At 33.0% G+C, this 23,092-nt stretch overlaps 1 protein-coding gene across 3 annotated transcripts; it reads left to right on the top strand.

The window, feature by feature from the left end:
* Window positions 1-14,195: 14,195 nt before the first annotated feature.
* On the top strand, window positions 14,196-21,665 carry LOC132724461 (kyphoscoliosis peptidase-like). Of its 3 annotated transcripts, none has more exons than XM_060709330.1 (6): window positions 14,196-14,514; window positions 15,422-15,630; window positions 16,746-16,814; window positions 17,626-17,741; window positions 20,031-20,150; window positions 20,701-21,665. In XM_060709330.1, exons 2-6 carry the CDS (start codon window positions 15,424-15,426, stop codon window positions 21,656-21,658), a joined length of 1,470 nt encoding a protein of 489 aa, XP_060565313.1. In that variant the 5' UTR covers window positions 14,196-14,514; window positions 15,422-15,423; the 3' UTR covers window positions 21,659-21,665. The 3 variants fall into 3 exon arrangements, with proteins under 3 accessions (XP_060565313.1, XP_060565312.1, XP_060565314.1); XM_060709329.1 differs by lacking the exon at window positions 14,196-14,514 and adding an exon at window positions 15,094-15,236; XM_060709331.1 differs by lacking the exons at window positions 14,196-14,514; window positions 16,746-16,814 and adding an exon at window positions 15,094-15,236.
* Window positions 21,666-23,092: the final 1,427 nt, after the last annotated feature.

Below are 23,092 nucleotides of genomic sequence, written 5' to 3'. Positions count from 1 at the left end.
TACCCGCTTTGATATGCGCATAATGGTCATGCTGGGGATGATCCCAAGATTCAACGCCAACACTGCGCAACGTGTCTGTACTGCCGAATACCCTTTTACTGTCCATAGTCCAAATACTTGTTCCAGAATTGGGTCGACTTTTTAATGACTTTAATGAACCCTCCAAGAAAACATCGTTATCTTTCACATTCAGTGGACCAACGTCTGCGTGATGTGGGATGTAATCGGATTGTCGATTCTTTGTTCGTTTACGTTTGCGAGCTAATCTAGTATTTTCAAGATCTTTTTCGTACAAAGTTTTAGGCATTTGTATCACATGACTTTCAGACTTTATTTCCTGTTCATTGTCAGTATGGACATGTATTTCTGACAATGTTCCAGGTTTGTCTTTCATTACCCTATGTAAGTGCGTTTCTGTGCTTTCTGATAACTCTTCCTTCAAAGGTACCTGTTTCTTCGACATATTTGAACCAAGTTTTGCTTTCATAACATTATCTTTTTTATTAAGGCGTTTATCATTTAGATTTGTCACTTCTTCTTTTTCTGGAATCACGGAATAGTTTTTCGAAGTAAGTGTTGGTTTTGTTATATTAATGTTCGGATAAGGTGTATCCTTACGTAAGGCTACAGGGGCATCACTATTAACTGTTTTGCTGTTCACTAGCGTATTATTGGTATCTTTTGTTTCCACTGTTTGTGCTGAGGGAGTTTCCTTTCTTCTTGGCAGAAGAATGTCTGTCGTCACTGGATTAAATTTCGATGAAGGCCCTGGTACTCTGAAAAGAAAAGAATATGTTTGTTCAATTAGCAAGACATTCTTTGTTATTTTGCTTCGTCATATTTCCTGACAAGACTAATAGTTTAATTAAAACATAATTTATTAAAGCATGATTACTTAAATCATTTTCTAATCTATTTCCTGGAACTAACCAGTACTGGTGTCATATGAGTAAACATGGTCGTGACTCGAGTACCGCTCGAACCCATGTCTCTAGGTTGAGCGGCAGACAACTTAACCACAAAATCACCCCTTCCATTCTTAGATTATTAAATGATTATATCATATCACATCATATTATATCACATCACATCATATCATATATCATATAATATCATACAATATCATATCATGCTTATGATATGAATGCTGTTAAAATGTTGCTTCTGTCGTCATTTATTTAAGAATGATTACAAACTACTTTTGTTATTTGTATTTTAAATACTGTAGAATTTAGAATATTTCTACATTTTGAAATTTGCTAAAGATATTTTTGTCACGTGGCATTGTATGCGCGTGTGCAGTTTTGATATTTTGTTTGTTGTTGTTTTTGTTTGTTTTTTGCTTCTTCTAATCTGTTGCTTTTAATGAGATTATAATCAGATAATTTTGGCTTTCCGAGAACAATTATTTTATGTACGTGCTGAAACAGAAATTGACAAGCCTTTCATATTTTGCCACCAAAATAAAGCAAGGTCATCCAACACGTTCGCATAGTCTGATATATTGCTGGCAGACATTAAATTTCCATCTTGATATGCCCAAATATTGAAGATGGAAGGTAAAAGAAGGAAAACAAACTGAACAAATTACTTAAAGAATTTAAGCGGCTGAAAGGTTACAAGAACATTCAGGGGTACAAGGTGTTTGCAGTATATTCGAAGTCTATGTTACTCATATAGAGCTAAGCCAGCTGCTTGTAAATCCATATTGTCTGATCACTACTTTCATAATTGTTGCCTGTTTAATGTTCATTTTTTTATCAATGATCAAATTCCTCTAACTAACAGTGGACAATTCGAATTTCAAAGCCAAAAAAATTACCATTTGAAACTCTTTTATAGTCATTCAATTGAATATGTTTAAATGTACAAATACGTCATTCAATACATATGTTTAAAATGTAAAAAGGAGCTTACATTTCAAGATTATAATCTTTTACTTGGTTTACTTTTATTCCTTCTAGATTTTTCTAAAAGTACATGCCAATGACCCCAAACGACAAAAGCACACATTTCAAAATATTTCAAAAGGCCGTAAAGTAATGCCTTATTTGTGACCATTTTCCAATTGAGGAAGTTTGCTTTTAATTCATTTGTCATTTTTAAAAATTTTCAGTTTTGTAATATTCAGTAGGTACCTAGATACGTGGAAGAATGTAGGTGTAGTTTTCCTTCGTTTTTTTATAAGGTGTAATTGTTCATGTGTTGAGAACGGGAGACCTTTCAGTCAATACGAAGTACCACGACGGCCTTTGTCGCTTCTTTCTAAACATAAATGAAAAAATACTGTTTGCTCTTAACCAGTAACCTGCCGTAATCGAAAGTGATCAACGTTTGCTATTAGTGCAAAGCAAGAGCGGGCAGCACCACAGTACGGCCGGGCTAAGTTGTATTGGACGTGATTCTTTAATTTTCAAATGCACTATTCAAAAATTCAAAACAATGTATAAGCATTACACAAAGTAAGTAGGAAACTGGTTAAAGAAATCTATTTTAACCTTGAAATAGCATTTGACGGCATACTTTAATCGCCTTAATCACGCTACCTGGACGCGTAAAGGTATAGAACACGGTTGTGATTTAAAAGGTACAAAGCTTACCATATTGGTGCTAAAGGAATACAAATAACGCTGTTGACCAAGTAGAAGTTGGTGGCTGATTCGGAACACTTTTGTGTGTCGTGTTGTCGTTGGCGATAGTACGACAATGCGCCAAACGGCGTGTTGTCGCACTGTCGATAAGGATGCACGCTGTCGTGCGGCGTGTTGTCGCGATGCCACATTGTCGCTCGGCTCAAATCGAAGGATTGGCTTTTTGTATATATATAAGTCAAGCGACAGGGTGACATTGCGACAACGCGCCGCACGACAACATGCCGTTTGGCTTGCTTCGCTAGTGACAGAGACGAAAAGGCGATAACAATATAGGCTGTGTTGTTGACATCGACAACGCAACGCGCAAAGTGTGCCAAATCTTCCACCATATATAACATTTGGTCATTAATTACATCAATGCATTGTAGGTAAAACCTTTCATACGACTATGCCAAAATAATCAAAATATATTTGGTTTAAATTAATGTTTAATTGATTGTCATGTACATCATATCTATAATATTTAACAATTAAATAATGGTATTGTTTGAGAAGCAAGCTATCTCGCACTGCACCGGCCTTCTATAAACCCCACTGCCCCCCCCCCCCATGTAATTGGCAGCGCAGCAGGTAGACGGGGAAGTTCCCTGAGCTTTTACTCTGCAGAAGCAACTGCTATTCCGGTTTAATACGGGAGTTTTGTTTTGTTCCAAAACAAGGAAAAGTCTCCGCTATTCCCTTGAAAGGTGGTGGGTTTGGGTTACAGTTGACTGGATCAATTTTAGTCTGGTACATTTATAAAGTGCTGGGCAAGATAAAACAAAGCATTTGATATTTTCTATGTTACTTCATGATGCATGTGTATATAGAAAGTACAGGACAAGATTTACCTTGGCACCTGATCATTTCTAACTTTATTAATAGACATTTAATAACTTTAACCGCTTATTTAGTTACGTTCAATGATATATGATACGTTTGAAAGAAAATAATATACGTTATGTTAAAAAAACGTAAAGCACCTGCATTACATGTATAGAATAATAGGCTTTGAAACACGAATTTTTCAGAAGTTATGTTAATTTTCTCCAAAATTAATGTTCAGTTAACATTTATGTCAGTAGGTTCATGCGATTTAATAAGATATTTCTGGCTTTTAAATTGGAATTGCTACTGTTAGTTTAGTGAACTCTCGATAAAGATGACATAGACTCTGTCTAATGGCTTCTGCTGTCGTACAGATATCTAATAAATTCTTCCATGTGTAAATGTTTCATATTAAGTCTTTTTTTCTTAGTGGTGATTTGGATGTTTAAAAAAACACCCGCCAAATTTTTACTTAAATTCCTGTTAGAAGAGTCAGGACATTTTCTGCCTTAAATTTAAGGAGTCACAACATATTATGCATCGCCATTTACTTGCCCAGCCTTTAGGTTTTGTGTTGTATTGTATTGTTTTTGTATTGTGTTGCATTGTAATGGATTGTCTTGTAATGGATTGTATTGTAATTATATTGCATTGTATTGTATTTCTATTATATGTTTGACTTGTTTAAAGTCCTTTTATTGAAATTCTTATAAATGCAGGCCTCATTTTTTATACATTTTCAGAAAACTTAACAATTTATCTATTTCGTAAAATTGTTGTCTAGTGTACAATATAAGTGATTTAACCATATGTTTATGGCATTTACTATCCACATTACTTATAAGTAATTTGTCAAATACATAGAAAGGTTTTCTACTCCGTTGGAAATGGGACGGAAGAAACCGATGAAAGTTTAACTTAACTCTTTTCTATTTCGAATAATTCAGTCAAAGTATGCAAACATATAAACATTTTTGTAACTATAAATATATCTTTTTAAGCTTTAAAGCGACAGGCCTCTAGATGAGCCAAAATATTTCAAGGCAACCAAATAGGCACTGATAGGTTAAGAAAAGCAAATAATTCAATATAAAAATAATTGTTTCTAAGTTCTATGCGATTCATGATCGATTTTGCAGTACATTTTTCGCCATATGTCTTCCGCGTTACTAACGCAGTAAGGTAATTTTTGCATATTTTGACCTCCTTTTGGTAATTTAAATGGGTTATAAGTGTTGTTTGAAGTGAGAAAATTATTTTCTATTTTATTATACACTATTTAACTTTTAAGCACTTTTTCGAATTCTTTATGAAAATTAGCATGAATCTGTAGTCAAGTTGTTTTGAATATTTCAAAATTTTATTTTATTTTATTCAGCTGGAGACTCGCCGCTTTAGAGTTTGTATCACATTGCAAATGACCTTTTGAAACGATTAGTATTATTACATTAATTACGTCACAACTGTAAATCACACCAACGCAATGTTATCAAAAGTTCATTGACCATTTAAGCCAGATTATGTTTTCTTTAAAAGGCATGGCGCCAACTTTATATGCCTCTTTCAGTCAACTTATAAATATGAAAGAGGAAACAATGAAGTATAAAAGTTCTATGTATACTGTATTGTATATACCTAGAGTCAGAATTAAATACATTGAGTTAAACTGCACTTTCCTTTATAAATATATACATTTACATGTAATATTTTTATTTGCAAAAATTTTTGTTTACAAGTTAGATTCTTTTGCTATATAAATCTGCACGGATTTAGATCTTATTTAGATCTACGAAATTGTGTCATAAACAAAGCTATCAATTATGTTAATGTAAATGACAGTCATTTACCAAAGGGGAGTACTAATAAATATGCATAATCACTATATTTTCGATAAATCCACGTGTTTCGAATTTTTTTTTAAAGCTGATTTTCATAATCTTATTGACAATCGTACCAGTGCAAAAATATAAAATGTTGTTGTTTTGTTGTTGTTTTATATGAAAATAGGCTAACTATTACATGTAGGGCTCAGTGATAGTTTGAACACGCTCTGATTTTGGTCTTTCAATATCTCTAAATCCATGTTTGATAACAAAAGTTCTATTACGTGTTAATGTCTCCGATTTCGGCCTAACTGGCCTGCTATAAACTAACCTAATTCTACTATATTCGTCTAGTTGCGTATCAAGATCTTCTAACGAGAGGTCCTGGTTCGGCATGGGTGCTCCTCGTATACCATTCATATTTGGTTTTAACATAACATTAGACACTGATACTCTTGATCTATGTTTATCGTCAAGCGTCTCTCGCGAGCGCGTTCTTGTGTCGGCTGCTGTCACATCAGAATGTTTATGTTTTGAATTGATCATGTGTGATTGTTTCGGACTAGCTGGTCTAAGATCTTCTGCATATTGCACGTGCATTGATGGACGCTCGCGCTCTGGTGTAGGAGGGTTTGTAGGTTCTGGGCGTGGTGTGTTTTCTATTGGCGACGGAGAAGATGCTGGGACAGGAGGCGGAGCTATGAAACGTCTATTGTTACGATTATTCACGTGCTCTGTAGATACGTCACTACTTCTGTCTGACACGTCACCTTCGGTTTGCCCTAGATTAAGTTTTGGCACACGTAGTATACCATTATTGGAGCTGTTTCGTAAATGCTGAACACGTGTGGACGTGGAACTTCTATCACTGAATGTTGGGGCAGATAATGGCTTTTTAGAGAAGACGCAGCCCATTCTAAAATTGACCGTACCCTGATAAACAAAAATGTCAAAAATTCATTTTTTTAAATCAACAAGAGGAAACACTACGTATGAAAATGTACATGGTACCTAAGAAGCAAAAATAGTTATATCCGGCTGAAAATAAAGTTATTAAAGAAAATAAAACAAAAAACAAAAAAAAAGCAGGAAAACACACATACACACATAAAAGAAATAATTATAATAGTAAAAAAGAACAAAGGAAAATGAAAGAAAATATCGACGCGCTTTAAATACGTTTTGAAATTTTATAAAGTTAAAATTTAATAATCCAAAATGATTATCCATAAATTATTTTATTGTATATAAAGTAAATGAATAGAAAAGTAATATTAAATAATTCTTTATTTTATTATTGTAACAGTTTAATGAAAAACAAGCAAAAAATATACCTTGCATTTTAATCCTACATATTTAGAAATTGGAACAAATTTGACATACAAAAGACACACATGCTATAATACTTGGAAAGACTTTTCGTTTCATTCATCTGTCTTTAAATAGTAAAAATTGGACCATTCAGTCAAACTTTGGCTATATCAAATTAACCATTGTTTATCGTTATACAAGGCTACGGTTCAATACATAAAAACACTTTTTTCATGTCTGATTTGACATTGATAATTTCAAAAATGATCTTATCACTATACGAGTTAAATTTGTGTCAGTTTAAAGATTATTTTTGTCAAAGACAATTGTTACAGCTGTAGGTCAACCGCCACTAATTTGTTCTGTTCTTTAACCGTTTGATAGGGTATCAGATGTCGGTCTTGTGTTTAAGGTATAACCCGATACCCGATAATCGGACAAATGCATCGCAAATATGTGACCCTTTAGCAAAAAAGATATAAAAAAATGAATACCAAAAACGAAAAAAATAATAATAAATAAATAAATTTAAAAAAAGGAAATAAAGTAGAGAAATAAATAAATAATATTAATAAATCAATTAACGAAAAATATAATATAATTACAATAAATAGATAAATTAGTTAATTAATTTATTAATTAATTAATCAATTTGCTTTTACTAAAGAAATAAGTATAATTTTTTTTGAGTATGGTGATGCATTGGAATATTCATTTAACTTTGTTTGCATCATTTGTCTATATAAAAGTAATTTGTTATAAGCCAAAATCTAATCTTTCATAATAGTTTTACATCGGTGCTACTTATCATTTTCTTTTACTTTTCATGTAAGATAAGGAATTACTTATGGGCACAGGAAGTCTCTGCAAACACTGTGGTAATCCAAAAAGTTTTAATTTGCATACGAAGCGGTGAAAAGCTCCTTTAAACATGGAACACACATACCAAGGTGTTCTTGTCATAAATTATTGACAATTAAACTTTGATAGCTTTGTGTACTTAAAAGTGAAGAGGCAATTATTTTCTAGTCAATTAAGTTTTAATAAAGGTATAACTTAGTTCTTTTAATTTTTACAACTATGTACATGTATAAAGAAAAAATAGTACCTCGGTACCCACGGGAACAAGCCTATTAAGTTCAATATTCTACATATAAAGCTAAATATTTAAATTTAGAATAAAATAGGCAGTGTTTTATCTTCAGACAAAGTTAAAACAGTAACAGATGAGCTATCAAGAAAAGAAAGAAACGCACGCCAAATGTCGATACACACATCTACGAAAGCCTAATAGTGTCAAATGAAATAAAAAATAAAAATGCAAAGGCGTTATAACGCGAATAAAGGCATTATTACGCGAATCAAAAGGCGTAAGAACGCGAATAAAGGCGTAGCAACGCGAATCAAAAGGCGTAATAACGCGAATAAAGGCGTAGCAACGCGAATAAAGGCGTTATAACGCAAATCAAAAGGCGTAATAACGCGAATAAAGGCGTTATAACGCGAATCAAAAGGCGTAGTAACGCCTTTATTCGCGTTATAACGCGAATCAAAAGGCGTTGTAACGCGAATAAAGGCGTTATAACGCGAATAAAAAGGCGTAATAACGCGAATAAAGGCGTAATAACGCAAATCAAAAGGCGTAGTAACGCGAATAAAGGCGTAGTAACACGAACCAAAAGGCGTAATAACGCAAATTAAAACACATTATAATGCCAATTTAATACCATATTTATACTAATCAAATTCGCGAGAAAGGAAGACCAATATTGATCTGAATTTATTGCTCAAGATATAAACTCGTATACAATAATACAATATACATTTACAATAACTTTCATTCCATTTGCACAGTAATTATGCAAACTATTTGTCATAAACTAATAAAGACTCTTTAATATTTGCCAATATAAGATGACTTGGTGACTTATAGGTTATAAAGTATTACCTCCTTCAAATAACAATCCTCCTATGAAGTTTGAATATTGTGGGCCAAATGGAACTTAAGTTATGCTCCCGAAACCAAATTGCTTACGGACGGACGGACAGACATACAGACGGACGGACGCACGTTTCAACATTTTGGGTTTAGGGGCTATTTTCTTTGTTATTTTCTTTGTTCTCTTAAGGGCTACTAGCCCATAAACCCTTTGATCACGGATTGAACCTATTGTTCTCTTTTGTTCTCTTTACTGTTATATAGCCCCTAAACCCAAAATGTTTGCTCGGACGTACGGACGCCAGGGGGTATAACATAATATGCCCGAAATTCTTTCGGGCATATAATAAAACGTACATCTAGATCAATTCATTTAAATCAACATTGTTCTTCCTTCCATACATTAATAGGCCACTGTTTGGAATTTATATGGTATTAAATTAGCGTTATAACGCCTTTTGTTTTGCGTTATTACGCCTTTTGGTTCGCGTTATTACGCCTTTTGATTCGCGTTATAACGCATTTATTCGCGTTAGTACGCCTTTTGATTCGCGTAATTACGCCTATTGTTTCGCGTTATAACGCGAATCCAAAGGCGTAATTACGCGAATCAAAAGGCGTACTAACGCGAATAAAGGCGTTATAACGCGAATCAAAAGGCGTAATAACGCGAATAAAGGCGTTATAACGCGAAACAAAAGGCGTAGTAACGCCTTTATTCGCGTTATAACGCGAAACAAAAGGCGTAATAACGCCTTTATTCGCGTTATAACGCGAATCAAAAGGCGTAATAACGCGAATTAAGGCGTTATAACGCGAAACAAAAGGCGTAGTAACGCCTTTATTCGCGTTATAACGCGAAACAAAAGGCGTAATTACGCGAATAAAAGCGTTATAACGCGAATCAAAAGGCGTACTAACGCGAATAAAGGCGTTATAACGCGAATCAAAAGGCGTAATTACGCGAATAAAGGCGTTATAACGCGAATCAAAAGGCGTAATAACGTGAATAAAGGCGTTATAACGCGAATCAAAAGGCGTAATAACGCGAACCAAAAGGCATAATAACGCAAAACAAAAGGCGTTATAACGCTAATTTAATACCATATAAATTCCAAACCGTGGCCTAGTAATGTAAGATAGGAAGAACAATTTGATCTAAATAAATCGATCAAGACGTACGTTTTATTTTCAATTCTGTACGGATACGTCCTAAGGCCACAGTCTGATTTTTTAAATCTTTTATTAGGAAATGCTTTCGTCAGATTAAAGGTTAACTTTCACCCAACTATAGATACTTTTCTACATAGACAAAGAAGGGAATGTCTCCTATAATTGTGACTTAACTGAAACACTATCCCCCATTTAAACATACTTATCAATAATCACCCTAATGTGACTAACTTATACCTTACGTTTTCCCAAATCTTGTTACCTATAGCATATTACCTATAGCTTAATTAGGAATGGCATTCACATAATTAGAAGATACTAGATGTTATAAGGTAATCAAATAGGATATATCCGAAGATAATTGAACATATGACGCACATATAAGATAAGATAAGATAAGATAAGAAAAGAAAAGAAATTCATTTACTATAGTGACATGTGTAAAAGCAATATATGATACATGTGAATTCAGATTAACTGTATTTACGTCCAGTCCAATGGACCTATAAGGCACCCAGACACCTTAAATTGGCAAATATTAAAGAGTCTTCATTAGTTTATGACAAATAGTTTGCATTATTACTGCGCAAATGGAATGTTAGTTATTGTAAATATATATTATATTATTCTATACGAGTTTATATCTTGAGGAATAAATTCAGATCAATATTGGTCTTGCTTTCTTACGTTACCAGGCCATTTGATTAGTATAAATATGGTATTAAATTGGCATTATAATTCGTTTTAATTGGCGTTAGTACGCCTTTTGGTTCGCGTTACAACGCCTTTATTCGCGTTACTACGCCTTTTGATTTGCGTTATTACGCCTTTCATTTCGCGTTATAACGCTTTTATTCGCGTTATTACGCCTTTTGATTCGCGTTATTACGCCTTTATTCGCGTTATTACGCCTTTTGATTCGCGTTATTACGCCTTTTGATTCGCGTTACTACGCCTTTATTCGCGTTGCTACGCCTTTATTTGCGTTGCTACGCCTTTTTTCGCGTTATTACGCCTTTTGATTTGCGTAATTACGCCTTTTGATTCGCGTTATAACGCCTTTATTCGCGTTCTTACGCCTTTTGATTCGCGTAATAACGCCTTTATTCGCGTTATAACGCCTTTGTATTTTTTTTTTATTTCATTTGACACTATTAGCCTTTTGTACACATTCTATCCCGTATTTCTCTTTTCTCTTATAGAAGTACAGAAAAAAGTTGCAAAAAACTAAGCAATGCCTAAAATTGATATACATACTCACTGGAAGATGACAAACGCACAAACATTCTTTAAAATCAATTACTAATTTATTGAATGGCAATACTCAATTACTTTTAGGGATTCATAAGATAGTATCGTTCTCTATCATCAACAATTAATACGGTGCGGTGGTAAGTGCGATACCATATGGAAGTTAGTGACTCAGCTTACATGCATATTCATATGAGGTCCTTGCACAAATAATTAAAACGAGGAATAAGTGATATGGAAAAAAATACAACATAACAGATCCGAGTTTACTTCAAAGTGTGTGTGTGTGTAGTTTCTTTTTTTTGTATGTTTAAGTCACATATAGCAACGTTCCAAAATTAATGGGGGAGGGACACCTCATCCCTACCCCCATTGAATTATTTCAGGCACAAGTCGGTTACTGATTACATGTAAGTCGAACCACCGACCAGTTACATGGGCAACTTGCTCACATGCAAGAATCTAAAGTCACTGGAGTGCTTCGGATCTACCGCGGTGTGAGACAAGTGATTTGATGTTAGCTACCATTACCATTCAAGCACATGGGGACCAGCAGGCTCTCGAGTATGACTTTTGTCATGTTGAAAAAAAAACAAAACATTCTTTTGATTAAACCATTCTACAGATTATTAAAATCAACTCCTATATAACGCTATGCATAAAAGAAGTAAGTAGAAATGGACTTAGTGAGATTGATGTGTAACGTTTTAGTAAAGATATTAGAAAAAAGACGTAAGTAATTGCGTTTTATTCATCAGGAACCACAATTGCAACATTTCATTTAGATATATATGGAGTTATAAATAAGAACCAAAATAATAATTACCGATGACATTGCCTATCAAAAAGTCAAAAGATGAATTACAAAAGGTCGCACAAAACCTAAACATATTTTAAGGCCTCATGGACGGCAGTGGTTGACGTGTTATGCATCCTACGTCCCGGCTTTCTGTGACAGACAAAAGATAACATTTAAACTGAACAAGAGCATTGCAAAGGCGGTGCAATATACTCCTCCGAATATGCATTTGGTTGAGTAATCAAAACTAATATTTTAAATAGGGAAGAGACCCCAATCAAGAAACTTGTCTGAAAAATGTTTTATCTTTTTAACTTTCGTAATGATACTGTAAGACCTACAAGGTGAAGGCATTCATTATTAAAATGATTTATTAAAATTTTATAAGAATTCAACTAGGAAATGCTATATGACAAATATAGAGGCATAGTATTTATCCACAAAAAGATGTTTTTTCCTAAACCTTAGTCTACAGAAAGCCAGTGACTCCCGGGCATGGCATTTTGAAACCTACTTATCAATGACAGCTGTCAAATATTCCCAAATTTCATATTGTAATTTTTAGATGATCAATGAAAATTCGTCTTTTTCAGACGCACGCGCATTTTTTTACTTGGGGACCATTTGCTGTTTTTTTATGGAATGACACTTCCGTGTCTCATTGAAAGTTCCATGATAACCGCCAAAATGAACACATCTGCGGATTTTTCAAAATTCAAATTCTACCAGTTCATGTTAAATGTTGATTTCTTCTTAAGCCGGTGCTAGGGGGGCGTGGACGATAGTTTGCACTTAACATTACCGTCAGGCTCAAGCAATCCAAGCCTGTAACATTTTCAATTGTGCCGTGTTGGCATTTCTTTTGGGATTCTTATTTTCAATATTTTATATTTAGTTCTTCCCTGTAGATATTACAGGAAGTCAAACTGATTTTAGACGGACTTTAACCGAAAAAGCAGGCGACATATCATTGGGATGTCACAAAGTATTCTTGTTGTAGTACAGACAAAATGTAGAAAAATGGAAAAACAAATAACAAATTTTGCTGATCGAACATATTCTGCCTCTGATGTAATGTTTACGTCGGCAATATGGGCTTAGTTTATGTTTTAGTAACTACATGCGCACGTGAGATCTATTATAAGTCCACGCGATAGATATTACGTTCTCACGCGATAGATATTACGTGCGCATGCGATAGATATTACGTCCGCACGCGATAGCAAGCACGTGAATGAATGTACATGTATACGTATATCAGCACGTGAACAAATCTCGTTCTACTGTGTATAAGTATTTTTTATGCAATTATGCCGTAACCTTTGTTTATATTTGTCAACAATACTTCTCGGCAACGTTAACAAATATTTTTTTCTTCTTTGTTAAAGTACATTTGTTTCTTACATTTATAATTATTTCTTATGCAAACTCTGTTATATATATCATAACATTTGTTCATACGGCTAATTGTAACTTGTAACACTTTTGACTATATACAGAATATGATTTGACTATAAATTGTATGTTTACAATTTTATGTTAAATAAAATTTATGTTATGTTATGTTATGTATACGTGTAGACTAGTATGTACATGGAATGTTAACGCTTGCATGAGAGTTAACGAGAACGTAACATAAATGCAATATACATTTGTTTGTATTTTTCTTCAAACATCTGGATGTATTTTTCTTCAGATGAAACAGGACCGATGTGTTCATGCCGTAATATAATAATAATAATAATAATAATACTTTTCGGGTTTCAGACTGAATAACGTACACGCGTGTATCATATTGAGTTATTTTGAACATACCACAGAAACGCTTATACTTTACCTATATTATGATATTAATACTCAATATTATTGCCTTATAAAAATGGCAACACGAACAAGAAGATTGAAAAGTCCCATCATAGAATAAAACATATTTGCAATAAACAAAACAAAAGCTTTATAAAAAAAATACTCGTCATGATGATTTATGAATGAAAAGTGTAACGAATAAAGACACTATTTATACACAATTATGTACATGTACATATGATGGAACGCTTATCATGTGTAATTACAGGAAATAACTCTACGTGACACTCGGGTGTTTTTCTTACCTTTCCGTAATCTTCTATAGGATACTGCGTTATCTCCCTTTGAAGAATCTAAAATAGTAAAACGTATTTTCACTCATTATAATCATTCCATTATTGTAACAAAATAGCCATAAATTCCACCCAATTGCATCAAATATAAAATAGTTTGTACTAGAGCCATATCACAAATAATTGTTCAACATGCTTATTTGAAAATATGTTTACACACAGACTACAAAATTTGTTATTTTCATTTTTTTTATCAAACTGTCTGCCAGTGGTATCAAATAAATATTTTCGAAAAGCGAAGACAATTGGTGCTACGTTTTCTTTTGTTTTAAACATGTTGACTGTTTCAAAGCTATTAAAAACTATATTTTCTCTTTCTATAGTTAACTCGAGTAAAAATACCTTTTTGTTCTGTTATGTTTTCAATTTAGAAAGCCACTGTTCCGATGGATAACTTTCTATTGTTAATATATTGTATTTCATTTTTGGTCTTCGATACGCCATGTTTGCAAACTTCTATAATTGTTAACATATATCTATAATCTCAGTTATTCTTTATTTTATTTCATCAAAAAAATGAGATTTGTGACAATGTTTGGAAGTCAATGCGTATGAAGCCGTGCAGGATTGTTTGACATTATACATAACAACGATTGAGGTAAGGCTTTTTTTAAAGAATAAAAGCTTTTTTTAAAGTCTATAATAATTGTACAAATAGATAGCTTTAAAAGAAATGTTAACAAAACCAACCAGAACTTTCATGAAGAAAGTCTATCAGTTAAAACATTACTTGTTCGATATATCAAACACGAGCGCACCATGGCGAGACAATGGCTGCCCAAGGACAAAATTATATTTTATTCGAAGATGTTCTAAAACGAAATTGCTTATATACGTCAGGACATACGGATGAACGGTCCAACACATGACTAACTACAATTATGTCTCCGACGGTGGATAACACAAATCTATTAAATGGTTGGATAGTTTCTGTTTGTTTTAATAGATTTCAAATAAACTAATAACGTTTATTGTCAATATTTTATTATCATTTCTTTCATTTTATAAATAAATGCATGAAGAAACTTTTATCTTTCTTTATTTACACTGTTGTCTGTGTCTACAAGGTTTTAAACATTTTTTTTTTCAAATTAGATATTGATCATCATTATTGAAGACTTGATTCAAAATCTAGTGTTAAATATGCTAACCAGATGAATCTAATATTATTGCGAATGCTTTCGATGTTTAAATCAGCATAACCGGAGCCAAGATTCCATATATGTCACCCCATGTGACTGAGGGGTTGCATTTACCGATTGAGACATCAGAATGCCAGCCACCGTTAACCCTGCGTGATCGTAAAAGGTGACTAAATGGGTAAGAATTATTGGAACTTATGTATCTCATAGCTCAAGAAATTGGGGTTGTTTTTATCCCTGGTGCTTCTTAAAGTTTTTAAACCCCGAGGTTACCTGTTTCGGCGCCATATAACCTAAACTGTGATCGTGCGCCGTCAAACAAAACCAAACAAAAATGTTCAATATGTTCCACATTTATTTCAGAAATGAGTTGCTGCACGTCTGTTGATGTGTATGTGAGTAACCCCAAGGGTGAGGACTCGGAGAACGTTAGCGGATGCTTTTGTTCCGGACTGAGAGGTGGGAAACTAACGAGAAAAATTACACCTAAAACTGCACCACCTAGGGAGAAGAAAAAAGTTGCGGTTCCATCACCATATATGTTTATGCATGTTGACGAACATGTCAGAAAGGTGAGAGTAATATGCGTCACACTTTGTTGAACTTAACATCATGAATATAATTTTTAAATATCAATTAACGCCCAGAAACCTATCATGTGTTCTCATCAGATATCGCCCTCATAACGAATATACCCGTGGAGATATTTCTCATATCAACCGCAGATATTTCTTATAAAATTCCGTATGTAATTTGTTCAACTTGATGTTAATTTCAATTAAGTGTATCTTTTTTTTAAAAAGATACGTAAACGCGTTCAAAGATGTTGATAATGAAAAAACAAAACAAGATTTAAAAGAACTTTGATAAAACGGCCCCAGCTGTGTAATCTGTAACCTTTGACGGTAAATAAAAATTTGCTACCGTAAAACCAGTGTCAACAGAATTTAAACTTTTATTAATCTAGGAAGAAAAAATACAAATTATGATATAAATCAAAAATGTTTCTATCTATTCAACTATCAAGCAATCAAAATAACCTTTATCATTTATTTTGCCAAATGCCATTACAATCAGGTCGTTCATCCGTCCGTCCGTCCGAACGTAATCTATTCATCTATGAAACTGATAAGGACGGCATACTGAATTAATATTTTGTGCACTGTTTTTGAACATCTTCTTCAGGCATTTATTGTTTTGCCTTAGCACATCTTCAATGATTGATATTTAGCCCTTTATCTTATATCAGGATGTTATAATTGTTATAATAAACGCTCCTTTAATTAACGTGTAAAGACAAAAATGATGACACACACAAAAAAATTAAGAGCACATAGAAATACGAGGTTCCGTACAAAAATAATATTTCTCTTCAATTTTTTGAAGCATTCAAACAGTTTGTTGTCTAAATACATATAATTTGTTATCATTCGGTATATATCGGCACATTCTGTGTTATATAAAATCGAGTAATCGTCGCGTTGAAAAAGAGTTAGATAATCCTGATCACCGCCTTTTATACAGAAATTTACAAAAATAACATCACCAAGCGACTGGTGACACTTTGGAATTCATTTTATTGGAGAATGTAAACGGAATTTAGATTATAATGTTCATCAATTCAATAATAATCTAACATCAATTTTGTACACACATTTGAACCTCGTATTTTTATGTTTGCTCTTAGATTAAAGAACCGGTTCGAAGGTCTGGTCCGGAAGCAGATTCCTCTATGAACCAAGCCCAACACACATCGGTAGGTGATGCTTATATATTAAAAGAAAATCATTTAGTACGTAAAATTTCGATTGGTTGGCTAATCAGCATCCGCATGAAGTATTATATTATATAAGTCAACAAAGTGTGCTTTAATAAAATGTTTACAAAAGGTTACGCAACACGAACGCAACCGCCTTTTGTATAAGGCATAGATGAAAAGTTATTGTTCACATTCCCTCCCGCTTACGTCAAAATTTTACCTTGATCTCTTTTTGTCTAGCCCTTCTCTTCCTGTAAATTTAGTCAAAACAACTTAAGTGTTTATTTATAAGTTTAAGCATTGCGTGTCTCGCATCGCGATCACTGTTTTATTTACATGTACTTATAGCTTGTTTAGATTAATTCGCACTTAATTCACTTAGATTTTGTAAATAGAATGACGATATTAAGATGAATGGAACACGGTTTTTATATAAACACAATATCGATGTAGGACTGTTGACAAAATGCAAAATACAGAGACCGTATAATTCGTTTACACCTTCATATATAATAGTTTAATATTTATTGAACATAATAATAAATATAAAAAAAATGAATATAATAATAATGTTCTTTATAAATCCTCTCCCCTGACTGTACATTTTGTCATAAAAATAAATCAAAAGAAACAAATAAAAACAATGTTCATACCAATTTTGTGAAAATTTGTAATTAAAAATTAAAACAATATAAATAGTACAAACTCACAACCATTCAATATTTTAGACGTCACTAGTTAAAACGCGTATTGTATATTTTAATTACGATAATTATATAGTTGGTGACATTGTTATTAATGATTTCAGACCCCAGTAGATGCTGCAAGGAATGTGAAAACACTTGGTGCCTACCTGACTGGACCATGTAAGACAGATATTGAGAAAGTCAGAGCGTTCTATTTCTGGATTTGTAATAATATTGGGTATGTATTTATCAAATTAGTGATTTGCAAGTTCCAAAGAATAGAGATAAGATAAGATAGTTTATTATAGAGAAAAAAAAATCAGAATCCCTAAGTATGCAAACTACAACGGCAAATATTACAATGGCAAGGTTTCATAGATAATTTTCGGCTGAAAAGTTCTACGCCATTTAGCACATCCTTAAACAGAAATGAATATTTCGAATGTTCACTGGAATAATGGACAGACTGGACTGATATTATCAGAGATTAGTTTGCATAAAACAAAGAAAAGCTTTGGCAGAAAATGAATAAAGTTCCAACAAACACAATGGCTATGAATTATTGTTTATTTGGTTTTACGGCGCACCGCCGCAGAATAATATGGCGCCAAGACAGGAAAGATAATTTTGACTAACCTCTGGTGTTGCAAAATTCCAAATGACATTTGCTAAGTTAAACATATTTACTGAATCAAAGAGGTATTCAAAACTGTCAATCAGATTTCATATGGCCCCTCTATGTCGATAAGTATGCGGTCCACATTTCAGGATTGTCTCTTTTCCTTATTGCAAATGCATGTTCAAAGTACATGATGACTAATAAAGACATCGAAGCTCCATTTTGGGTGCAATATGACAATCCCCGCTCCAAACATTTTTATTTCACCTTTTCTGCACTTTGAGACAAATACCTTAACTAGTTTAGTTTTCAAAATGAGTAATATTCTTTTTTAAATATGACTTGCACTTACTTATGGAAGCGGCCAATGTAATGGGTAAGTCAAAGACGCCTATGCGAACTTTAGTGAGATGAAGAATCAAAACCCATTCCATGTGTGAAGAAAGTTGATAAATGATTGACAAACTATCGTTTATCTAAGTCATACATGTTCTACCGGGAAATAGTTCTTATTTATTTAAAAAAAAACCATAAAAAACATTCATATTCACAAACAATTTCAAACATTATTTTCGCAGATAGGCATGTCTTTCACAGTTTTATTATACATAAAATATAAATACAAAAATGTAATTTTTATTTTAACGCATGCTTCGTGACGTATATGCGTTACTAAAGATGAGTCTATTTTCAGCTCGATAAGAACATGTAAGGGATAAATAGAAAATAAAGAAATTTTAAGTTTTAAAGAGTTTCTTATTGTAAACACGTAGTAAACGAACAAGATACTATTGTATACGGATAATACATTGTACTGAATTGTAGGTCGTTACGTAGTATAGCTAAAATAGGGTACAACAATTATGCCCATAGTGACGCAAAACATTGATAAGATAGAAAAATATAATGACAAACAAATAACTTACTGATATTAATACTTCACTTAAGGGGTGGAAATTTGCTTTGATTGTTAGGTGGCTATTTGAATTACTGTATTTTATTTTATCATCAAGTTGCGTATATTCTCTATATAGTGTTTATTAAAGACACCAACATTCAATATCCGGGAATCTGTTGTGCAATTGGTAAACATTTTGATCTTGAGGATGGTGATAATATGCAAACAATTTATGTTTTAATACCTTAACTTCAGAGAAGAATTCAATCCATTACACTCATTATAAAAGAGTACTTAAATATATCAACTGACTTAAACCGATTACAACATTATGTACTATACATTAAAGTAGAACATTGTTTAATGTAACCATATTTGTCCGGTTTGACCAAGTATCTTTCAATTTGGATGATAAAGAATGTATCTTGATATCGAGTTATGAATGGGTATACATTCAAGTGCGGTAAAGAAATTATTTTCAAAACGTCCAGATATTAAGAAAATCATATGTGTTTGAATATAAGGTTAAAGATATACTATGCTCATCTTTGAATAAAATATTCTTATCACAGAAATTTATTGAAATCCATAAAATCCTTACTGAATGTTTTAATTCAATTAAAAAGTGTTCAAATTTCGTATTTAAAGCTGCATGCCCTATTAAAGGCCAAGAGAAGTTGGTCTTTTCTTTAAAAGACTGCCAATGTTTTTAATAACACTATATATTCATGTTGTAGTATACACTTATAGTGTATAGTGTTTAAAACACAACATATGTACTTTGAATGCAGCAGAATCACGATTATTTTATATTTACAAAGAGGATATGTAGAAGTTTTCAATATTTTCAAACATCAAATTTGAGCAAAGTATTTTTTTTAACTATCATAAATTAAAAGCATACCTATAATCTTTCAAGTAGAATAAGGCATATATTAACGGCCAGGCAAGAAAAGTCATATATCAATGCTAATCAAGAATGTTATATTTGCAAATATTGAATGTTTCAGATATGATAAAGCGTATCATTATCCAAAAAGAGAAAGCCCTACTGATCCCAATACTGTACTTAGGCACGGAGTTGCCTCCACCTCAGAGGGATATGCCAATCTGTTTTCATCTCTGTGCAGGTGAGAAAAACACACTGTGTCTAGAATATATATTAACCTTATTGGTAAAAGGGATAGCCTATTTAGAAGATTCTGTAGTCATATATCTAGGGTTAAAGGTAGATAACAGTGAATGATCTTTTATCATTATAATGCAGATGGTACCGTATTATAATTACTTTTATTATGTTTTACATTCTATTTTCCTTTTCCGTAGATTTGATCATTTTCTTTGGATCTTATAAAAGCTTGTTTTCACTTTATTTAATTTATTAATAACACGTGAACTTAATACTTTTACACAATGTCCGTTTTAACTATTCATTTTTATTGCGTATTCATTTTCGATTTCTATAAAAATTTCCAAAGCAAACGTAATGTCTGTTGATCTTACAGACTTTTTTGTAGTTTTGTTTTAACCCTGTACCCCGTACCCTAAAATCATTGTAAAGTCCACGGAAAAAAATCATTGTAAAGCTAATAAGAAATAACAAGAAAATAAGAAGGTTATATCTATATGACATCGTTATTCTATCGACGTGAACTTCAGATGTATTTACTATACTTTCAGGTCCTCATCAATTCCTGTGAAGAAGTTAAAGGGTTACGTAAAAGATTCAAGATACGATCCTGAAGAACCTTTTACTCAGATCGATGAACCAGAGCATGCTTGGAATGCCGTATATGTCGGCCATGATTGGCGTTTTGTGGATTGTGCCTGGGGTGCTGGCTTTGAAGACGACGAGGGGATATATCACAGACGGTACGAAGAGTTCTGGTTCATGACGGACCCAGAAAACTTTATCAACGATCACTTTCCGTATCTGCGCAATGACCCAATGTCTAGTGAGATGTGGCAGCTACTAAAAAGGCCAGTCACTTTGGAAGAGTATAACAAAACCGTTAAAGTAGAAGCCGTAACCAAAGATTGGGGAGTTGAATTCTCACATCGTGAACCAATAATAGTTTTTAGAAAAGAACTGCACATCATAGTTAAAACGACGATTGTTCCAATCATGCAAATCACGGCAACGTTAGATACCTCTGATAAGGTGAATATGGATGCATACGTTGCAACATTCCGTGATTCTGAGGATCATTACAAAATACTTGTACGTCCACCATCCCCAGGAGTCTACATATTAAAACTAGCCGGGAAGAGGGAAGGAGACACAACACCCCGAGTTCCAGGCCTGGTTAAATACATACTTAAATGTACAGATATGAACAATATGGTCAAAAACTTTCCATTCTCATACACTGCTGCCCAGACATTCCAAGTGTGCGTCCTTGAACCTACGTATCGTGACCTTGAACCAAATTCTCCAGTGAAATTTAGGATTGCATCCCCATTCCTCGGGGAGGTGTTTGTGGAAGATCTTTTACTAGAAAAGGTAGACGACTATACATGGGAAGGAGAAATTCTCACACCAAAGAAAAGTGGTCAGTTTCTCGTAGTATACGGTATTAACGCAGAAATTACCGAACATAGGAAAAAGCAACCTTTGTACAAATTTAATATATTGTAAAAATCAAGAGCAAAATTTCTATGTTTTAACGCTGCTTCAAACTATACTTTACTAAATGGAAAGTAATCGATGAGCGATTTATCCCCGACTTGAGAGGAAAAGATCTCAATGTGCCTAAGTTTAAGATTAAATAAGTATTTACAAAAAAAACAAAAAAAAAACAAACAAACAACAATTTTAGTAAATTATTTTACAAAACAAATATTTTATAGTATAGAAGTATCATCTCTGTCCTTATTACCAAAAGATTAGTCATTGTTTTATTGTTTATCGTAACAATTACGAAATTGTTTCAGCAAGAAACAGCGTTAGTGAGATTTTAGGTAACTGCCATTAAACGTTTTTGTTGTATTCATTTTAAATCAACACACGCCCCAAAGCGACATAACGACACACGTTGCAAGATGATGCCATGATAATAGTTCTGCCTTGTATCAATAGCTATTATTATGACTATAATAAAGAAAAATGTGCTTCCAAACTGTTTTTCTCTTTGATACTTTTCTATACGTAAGTAAGCCTTTGAATCTTTTAATACTGTCCATAGAAAATAACGTGTATATTCCAACGGAAAGGTCTAAAGCATTTCATTTCATAGAAGTCCAATTAGTTATAGCAGTTTAATATTGAAATAACTTTCTAATTAAAAGTTGAGCAAGTGTTTTACATACTTTAGCAAAATAAAGACTTTAATTAAATAAAATCTGAGCTAGTTTCTCATAAACATTTGCGAACATGCTCTAATCAATGAACCGGTATATTGCAAGAATTCACAGAAGAAGCTACCATTCTCACTAAATTTTAAACCGGTGCTAATTAAGTTGCGTGGACAGTAACTTGCAATTACCGTTCATGAACCGGCTCAATTCCACCGAGCCTGTAACATGTTCAATTTTGAAGTTTTTGGGGGCTTTCTTAAGATATTCTATTTCACTCTATTTCATAAGATCAAGGTTCATTGATATATACCTTTTTACAAACAAATTGCGATTAGGGATTGTATCTTAGGTGCAAGAGGTTCATCGCCGTAACAACCTTGAACTTTATGTTGCGGCTAACGATGAGAATTAAAATGCTGGACATATTACATGTGTTTGTATAGTCATTGTTTTTGAAATTGTATTATGCTATATCATATGAGTATTACATTAAAAGATATTTCCAGAAACATGTTTATATCACAGTCCTTGAATACTTTTACTGTTTTGAATTATTTCACTTTATTGTTTACTATGGCAATCATCTGAACATCATTTTGCACTATGTTTCAATAGTAACCAAAGTAAGTATTTTTGTATAGGTCCGGCAGGTCTTTTGTTAGTTGGTTGGTTGGTTGGTTGGGAGGTGCAGTGGTGAATATAGGTCATGGTTTTAGCGCAGATATGCTCTGCATAAATAAAAAATAAATAGGATAAAATAAAATGTACAAAATAT

Source organism: Ruditapes philippinarum, unplaced genomic scaffold (genome assembly GCF_026571515.1).
Source record: "Ruditapes philippinarum isolate M1 unplaced genomic scaffold, ASM2657151v2 ctg176_1_1_1_1, whole genome shotgun sequence".
Taxonomy (NCBI): domain Eukaryota; kingdom Metazoa; phylum Mollusca; class Bivalvia; order Venerida; family Veneridae; genus Ruditapes; species Ruditapes philippinarum.
Note: the sequence above shows the minus strand (reverse complement) of the source record. Positions and strands in the feature narration are given on the sequence as shown.